Genomic DNA, 8481 nt, shown 5'->3' with positions numbered 1-8481 from the left:
GCGTTTCAGAAAGGCGGTGCATAGAAGAGAAACAATAATATACAGTATGTGGAAAATAATGTGTTTTTTTAACCTTAAACCGCATAAACACATTTCATTACACCAAATACACAAAATAATGTTCTTTTTAGCAACAACATATGACCCCTTTGCTAAAACTCAGCCAGAATAATTATATTTCACCATATAAAAATTAGGTTGTTAAAATTTTTACAGATGTGTTTGAGAAAAAAAAAAAAAAATTTACATCTGCATCCTAACTGAAACTACTACTACGGTCAACTCAAGCTACCCTCAAATGTGCATTTCTAAGAAAAAAAAATAATGATCATGATATTTATAAATAATAATAACGAGTAATAATAACTATAATATATTTTTAGTATTTTTTTTCTTAATATTATTTTTTTCTTATTAGTATTACTATTACTATAATTAATATTATTATTATATTGTTTTTGTAGTATTATTTTTCAGTAATTATTACATATTATATATCATAATTATTATTATATGTATATTATAAATTGTAGTAATTATTAATATCTTTTCATTTTATTATTATTTTTTTCTTATTAGTATTACAATTATTATATATTGTTTTTGTAGCATTATTTTGTAGTAATTATTATATATATTATAATTATAATATATTAGCCTACTGTAGTAATTATTACATATATTAGTTAATTTGCAATCAAGATGGTCTCAAATCTTCTTTAAAGATCCACCATATGGTGCCAAGTTAGTATAATATATACAAGTTAGTATAATAGTATAATGCAAATTAAAAGAAATTAAATTGGTCGTTTTTCATGTGTTTTAATGCACTGTAGTCTCTTCAGGTATAAGGTATACAGGGATGAGCAGATAAGTACTATAATGCATTAGTGTCCCAACGTATCGCATTCCTCAGACAGAGAGGACAGTGGAAACAAAAGGACGGGATTCTTGCCTTCCTCATCTCAGTCTTGTGGGCCGTGGCTGATGTCCAAAGCTGATATTCCCAGTCTGGCACAGAATTAATGAGCCCAACTCTTATCTAGCTGCTCTGTAGCCATAGAGAATAATGATTACCTACAGAAATGCCCTGATAAATCAATGGGGCAAGGAAAGTGAGGGTGTTTCTCCGGCCCATCTACGCCAACTAACAATGCTACAGATTTCTTGTCATAGACCAACAATCTGACTCTAATAAGCCAACCAAAAGTTTATACAAAGATAAAGGTGCATTGATAAAAGCGCTATGAAAAATCATTTAATAGTATGTGGGATTAAAGCAAAAGAAATTAGTGGTGCATGAATGAAGCTCTAATAGCTTTGCCCAAAAGTTAGGCAGTTTGATCTCAGTTGTGTCCTCAAACGTCTAACCTCTTGAATAACTAAGGTGGAGATAATTTGGGAGCCCAGCACAGGCTGTCCATCTTTGTGTCAGGACTAACACCTCTGAGACACTCTAATTGTGCAGGAATAATGATTTGATCGATAACCACCCAAAGAGGATGATTCCTCAGCACTGGAGAGGAACGGGACTGATTTCACATTACACAAGCATGTCTCTACCTTTCATGGAGTCCTAAAACTACAAATACAAATTGTGTCATTACATTTCATTGCATGCACTATAAATACATATATATATATATATATATATATATATATATAGGGATGCACAATATATTGGTGCCATTTCAATTTGTATTTTTTCACTTATATACATTTTTTCATCAATACATTTTTAATAAATATCAATCAATTAATTAATTTATACTGGATATTTATGGAGCCCATAACATGACATGAAATATATATATATACAGTGGGTAGAGTGAAAAATGTAAGGGGGTCTGAATACTTTCCGTACCCACTGTATATATATATATATATATATATAACGCATTCCCACAACTTAATTCGTTCCCTCGTTTTAGTTTAAATGTCTTGTGGTCACGAATTAAGAATTTACGGTGTTTTAATTTGTTCCCTTATTTTAATTAAATCAGAACGAGAGAAATTAGGACAACGTGGCCACGATTTACTAAAACAAGGGAACAAATCTCTTAATTTGTGGCCACGACTGAACAAAAACGAGGTAACAAATGATTAAAATGAGTGAATAAATTAATAAAACAAGACAAAGTATGAATAAAACAATGGAACAAATTTTTAGCCACACTAAATACATTTTTATCCACATGTCATGTACAGGGCTGTGTACATATTTAACATTTATCTATTTTTACAGTTAGATTAGCTTTGCTGGCATCTAATACCCACAAAGTTGATCTTCAAAAACACTAATAATTTATTATTACTGTTGGATCTTTAGCAAATCTCAAAATTAATATCCATTTTTCATACTGTACATTATAACACGGTGATGCATAAATTCACTTTTAGCATTTACAGTGACTGATTTTAGTTTTATCGTTTTATTTGTAATTTATTTGTTTAGACAAAATATTATAGAATGAATACAAAAAAAAATTATGATGTGTTTTTGGTCTTATTGTGCATGATTGAATGCACATAATATACGAACAATAAAATATAATAAGTTTAATCTAACAAAACGCATGAAATTAGACAACAATGAAAAACATCTGTTGTCTGACAGTTAGAGTAAATATCTCAAAAGGAGTGTGCAGCAGGTCTGGCAGATCCTGCAAGAATAAAATAAAAAAAGACGCGCACACAAAGGTGTTGGGAAATGTGAGGGGTAAGAACGCTGTAATTACTGCGGGGTCGAACAGCTGGAGGGGGCTGAACGCCTCCATTACTCACAGAAACATATCAGACTTGCTCGGCTACCACCAAACTTAATTACCCTACGCATATATCACCACTCTGTTTCACGTCCACAAAAGTGTCCAAACAATGCTGCCACTGCCGGTGGTTTGATGCCTGGGTCACTGGTGTCCTATATAAGTAAATGAGATGTCAAGAAATTTGATGTCTGGCTATATATAAACCTGTCTATTCGCTAAGAGAAACTTGTTGTCTGGCTCTTGGCATGAATAAGGTATCATTTGTCTAATTAAAGGGCAAAATAAGTGCAATAAATAAAAAAAGATAACTTTTAAAAGTGCGGCTAGTAACAAGGCTTGTCCGTATGCGTGTTGGATGACTGCTAATGTGTTAAGTTCCTTTATTGGCAATGCCAAAGGGCACATGGGTTTGATTCCCAAGAAATACATGAACTGATAAAAAGTCAATAAAAATGCAATGCAGTCACATTACAAACAAAATCATCGTTTTTTAACTTTAACCAGATTTATCTGCTTCAACAACATGCTTTTAGCTTCATGCTTCCCATGTAGCAAAATGATTGACTAGCAGAAAAGTCTTCAGATTAGGTCTAATTTGTACATGCATTATTTAATACATATATTTTAAACTTGTAAATAATGTGTTTTACGCATACACTAACATTCAAAAGTTTGTCGTCAGTAAGATTTTTTTTATGTTTTGGACATTTAAGTCTCCGAAACTCACCAAGGCTGCATTTATTTGATCAGAAGTATACTGTAAAAAAGTAAGTCATGGCAACTTGTGTTTTTACATTACTTTTATTCATCAAAATAAGTTGAGCAATTTCAACTTTTTTTATAAGTTATATGAAATCCAACTTGATCGATTTAAAGTAATTTAGGCTGAAATGACAAAGCCAAGTTGTTTATGCTTAAAAAGGTAAGGCAGCAACTGAACTTAGACTTTTAAGTTGAAACAGGAGGACTTTTTTTTTTACAGTGTACAGTAAAACCAGTAGTATTATGAAATATTATTACAATTAATTTTATTTCTTAATATTATCAGTGTTGAAAACAGATGTGTTGCGTAATATTTTTGTGGAAACAGTGATATTTTTGAGATTCTCCAATGAATAGAAAGTTATTTAAAACAACATTTAAAAACTTGTAACTTTAAATGTCAAACTATTTTGCTGAAAAATCATGCCATACATATCACAAATTCATCTGTAACTTAGAATCCATTCTTCATAATTCTAACTGTCAGCCAGCCAGTTAATTTTACATAATAATAATAAAAAAAATTTTTGCAGCCAAATGTTAAAGTTTGCAAGGCATAAAAATACATGTACATGTAAGATACAGTGCTGATCTTATAGGACAAGTGACAGTTCCCTTAACTGGGCTAAAACGCTTTCAATGGCTACAGACCAGTGGACCATCCTTATTGTTGAGCCATTTTGCTGCTGAATCAGCAAAATGTTGTTTGCATTGGGCTGTCGACAATAAGCAAATACTCTCAGACCTAGTATGTGAACAACCAGTTCAAGTGTGCATCAAACCACACCACAGCAATGAAGCTCAAATGTCAAAAAACAACAGGAAGCTGAAATCTCATTTAATATTAGGACCGTTAACCCAGAGCTGACAAACCATCAAAAGGTGAACGCAGGCTCAGAGATTCAGACAGCTTGCCTCTGTTTGGGTAAACTCAGCAATATTTTCTTCACATTTTTTCATAGCCTTTATTTTATCCCACAGAAGGCAGCGTAAATCCTCGCCTTCTGCAGTCTATCAAAGTGGGCGATTATTGTTGCTAGGTAACAGCATGTCATAGTTGAAGTCGGCTTTACTTTGGAGTGGCTCTGCTTTAAATGTGAATGCGCTGAAGCGGGTTCCCTACGGGGTAGGTGCGCACAGGTCACATGACTGGCTGTTGACTCGTAATGAGATTATGAGCAATTCTGTGAATCTCAATGTAGTAGCCCCCCTTCCCTCCATTAGAAAAGTAGCTGCTAACGTGAAGATAAGAGTGCAGGAGGGAAGAAATACCTGGAAGAATTCATGCAAATTGCAGCTGAATGGGGAATAGAGGAGAAACAAGAATGAATAAAATTGTAATTTAACAGATTGTTTTTCTACCTGGAGGAACAGCAAGAACTGCTTAGAGACTCTACAAAACAATATGTGTCCCTCATCCGAGAGGGGTGGGCTGTGGTTCATCAGGTCACGAGCAAATCAGTTCAGATCAGTACAATTAAACCAGGACAGTGTAATTACACAGGTCAACAAACACCAGATGCATTAAGGCAAATAAAAGCTGGCTGAGTTGAGGAGAGATTTAATCGGTTTAGTCAATTCATCTTGAAGACAGGTTGATTAAGTAGAATGAGGTTCTGATTAAAAACTAGCATTTCATTAAAAAGCCATTAAAGTCACTAGTTGACTATTTAAAAGCTACAGTCTTGGCATTTCATAGAGGACTGACTCAGTCTTGATCTTCACAGATCATTAGAAAAATGGGATGAAACGTAATGACTTCTGACTTTACATTTATTAAAATTAAAGAAGAAAGTTCACCTAAATTCACCTAAAATTCGCAAAATTCTGTTGAAAATGTTGTACTTTGACATATTTCTTGTATTGAACACAGAGATTCTGAAGAATGTGCTGCTCATTCTTTTTTTTTTTAGAAAAGCTAAAAAAGTATTTTCCTGTAAAACATACTCCATTAATTTAAGTCTTATTCCACAACCGTTTACAAAATAATTTTTTAGAGTATATTCAAGGTCTGTTCTTCTTTGTTTGAGGAGCAGCCTGAAACGTAAGTCATAATTACAGAAAATATGGCTGATTTGTAAGAATAAATAAATAGATAAAAAAATAAATCTTTGAGTCAAACCTTTCAATGAATCCCATCTTCAAAGTCTAAATGATTTGTTTACGAATCATTTTAATCAGATGAATCAGACTGAGTTCAACTCATAGATGAAGTGGCTGCAGCAGTTAACTTCTCAGTAGAGGAAATTATGAGTGAATATGACTGAAATTTGAGGGGGGGGGTTTTATTACACAAAGCTGTCATATGGTAGAACACTTGGGATATAATACACCAGTCATATGGATCGCTTTTGTAATTATATGGAAAAGAGTGACCAGCACATTTTTCAAAATTTCTCCCTTTGTGTTCTACAGAAAACAAATCATACAGTTTAGAAACAACAAAAAGGTGAGTAAATGACCATTTTCATTTTTAAGGTGAACTATTCATTTTACTGGCATAAACTGAAGTGATATGAACTCTGTTTTAATGTGAATCTATATCAGTGTCTAAAAAAAACTATCTAAATCTTAATTCAGTGAAAATACAGATTATGTAACAGAATGCACAAAAATTGTGAACGATACTTGATACAGCAATTCCAAAAATATATTTTGAAAGTTTAACATCCTTCAATAATTTAGCATTCAAACTGAAACTGTTGTAGCACAGGGCTTCAGTTGCAACATTTCATTTAGTAGCTCCTGCTGCAAACACTACAAGTTCATCTCATCTGAGCACAAAATCAATCCAATCTTGATTCATTGGCTCTCAGTGAATGCATTAGGACAGAGAATGAATTTAATGAGCCTGGTAATTACCTTGTTTTCCTGCAAAAAGTATTAGGAGGAAATTCTTGGGATTCCAGCATTTAAACCCAAAAGGGTTCAGAGCCCCTCATTAGAAGCTCATTCCTAAATTAGGCGGGTGAGAGGCATACCTTGACCTCGATGAAATCTGGCTGTCCAAGGGCGATGAGATCTGAGTAGGCCTTCAGCTCATCCACATTCCAGGCCTTCACCAAGGTCAGCCTGTACACCGTACGCTGTTGCTAGAGAACGAAACACAAGGAAGAGCTGTCAAATTACTGCTTAATTAAACCAACACACCTGGGCTTGAGAATATGAAATGATATCCGCAACACACTTATATAATCTGATGTATTTCTCAGTGAAGCCGTACAGTCAATGGGGAAAAAAGTGATTTCATCTATCACAAAAAGACTACAAAGGCAATTTTTGTCCCTTGGAATAGCATACACTATTTGTAAATGACTGAGATGAGGATTTGCTTGTGAAATTATATTGACAGAATCAGTGGTCAACATTTTTTCCATGGCTGTATTATATGCAAAAACACAGGATGGATTATATAAAAATATGATTTAGTAATAGACCATTCTTGAGACTGCTGAAATTTAACATTACACAAAACTGAAATAATTAATTACATAATTTATTCCTAAATAATTCAAAATTTCACTTTTGTTTCTTTTTTTTTAAAGAAATATGTACCCAAACATGCACTTAATTCAATAAGAACGTGACTAACAACAAATCACTGCAAAATAACACATGAAAGTGAAGAATTATTAACAGAAATGTATTGCTATTGTATAGTATCCTAACTAAGATTCAAGATTCTAAGATTATTATTATTATTATTACTTGTTATTTTTATTAATAATAAAATAACAATTATTATTAACAACAACAACAATAATGTATTAATAATAATAATAATAATAATAAATATTATGTACATTATATATATTATATATATTATTACTACTACTGTTATTAATAAAAGTAAAGGTAAATATTAATTATTATTATTAAGAATAATTCTACCCCTATTGCTATACAAGTCCAAGTATTATGTGAATAATGGAGTTCAAGATGTGTAAGTGAATAAGTTATGACAAATATAACAACCAAATAGCATGAAAATGAATCACACAAATCTGCCAACATTTACTGATGGTGACAGCTTAGCGAAACATGTAATGTACTGAAGGCATAAAGTAAACAGCACATCCCATGACTGACAAATGCTTAAAGTGGGATATTCCATTTCCAGCTATTACATCAACGTAATCTTGCTGACAGTGCTTAATATCATCATTGACAAGAAAATCAGGATTTTTAATAAGAGAGCTTCTCCAAACTTCAGCCCTCGGTGTCTGCCCTGGGGTCCCGGAGTTGGGAACGCTCCGGCCCACATCATTACTCACAGGCCCTCACGCGCCGATGCCCTGAGGGGAGGAAGCCCTCACAAAACACAGCGAGTGATAATGGACACTCATGCCTCCCATTCCTGTTATTGCACCTTGTCAATCAAACAGTCCGAGTGTCACAGTCTGACATTGCTCAGAATAACTGAGTCCGTCCCTATAGGCAGAATGTCTTCGCACGGTTGGATGGTTTCTGTCGAAGTACAGATGTCAGCAAAGTCAACACTGTTCCTGATCCATGCTAACTAGTGGATTTGCAAGGCAGGGAAGGACAAGGGGATGGAAGCCAATGAGAAAATCCAACAGCTGGGGAGGATCTGGCCTTCACAGGTGCGCTCACGTATGTGTGCGTGAACCAGAGAGGAGGAGATGGACTTAATTGGAGTGATGTGGCAGCAGGTGAGGGTATTTAGAGCAGCAGCCTGTTTTAAACCTGCCAAGAGAGCTTCATCTGACGCAAAATCAGGCAGCAGGCAGGGATGGGCAGTATTTCAGATACATGTATTTAAAATACGTATTTGAAATACAAAATACTATTTTGTATTTAAAAGCCTTTGGAAAAAATCTAATTTATTTTGTATTTAAGATTAGTATTTTTGTATTTTGAAAATTTTGTGCCAGTCAACCTCTTTATCAGGGTGCTGATTTAGTTCAGACACACCCCCTCCCCCAACCCC

At 33.8% G+C, this 8481-nt stretch overlaps 1 protein-coding gene across 1 annotated transcript in view; it reads right to left on the bottom strand.

Moving 5' to 3' along the window:
* The window catches only part of tyw1 (tRNA-yW synthesizing protein 1 homolog (S. cerevisiae)), a 76340-nt gene that overhangs the window by 12796 nt on the left and 55063 nt on the right, over positions 1-8481 (bottom strand). The window contains exon 14 of the mRNA XM_016537968.1: positions 6512-6622. Coding sequence (XP_016393454.1) covers positions 6512-6622 — 111 coding nt within the window. The remainder of the gene's footprint in view (positions 1-6511; positions 6623-8481) is intronic.

The sequence above is a fragment of the Sinocyclocheilus rhinocerous genome, unplaced genomic scaffold (assembly GCF_001515625.1).
Source record: "Sinocyclocheilus rhinocerous isolate Xijiao unplaced genomic scaffold, SAMN03320098_v1.1 scaffold877, whole genome shotgun sequence".
NCBI lineage: Eukaryota > Metazoa > Chordata > Actinopteri > Cypriniformes > Cyprinidae > Sinocyclocheilus > Sinocyclocheilus rhinocerous.
Note: the sequence above shows the minus strand (reverse complement) of the source record. Positions and strands in the feature narration are given on the sequence as shown.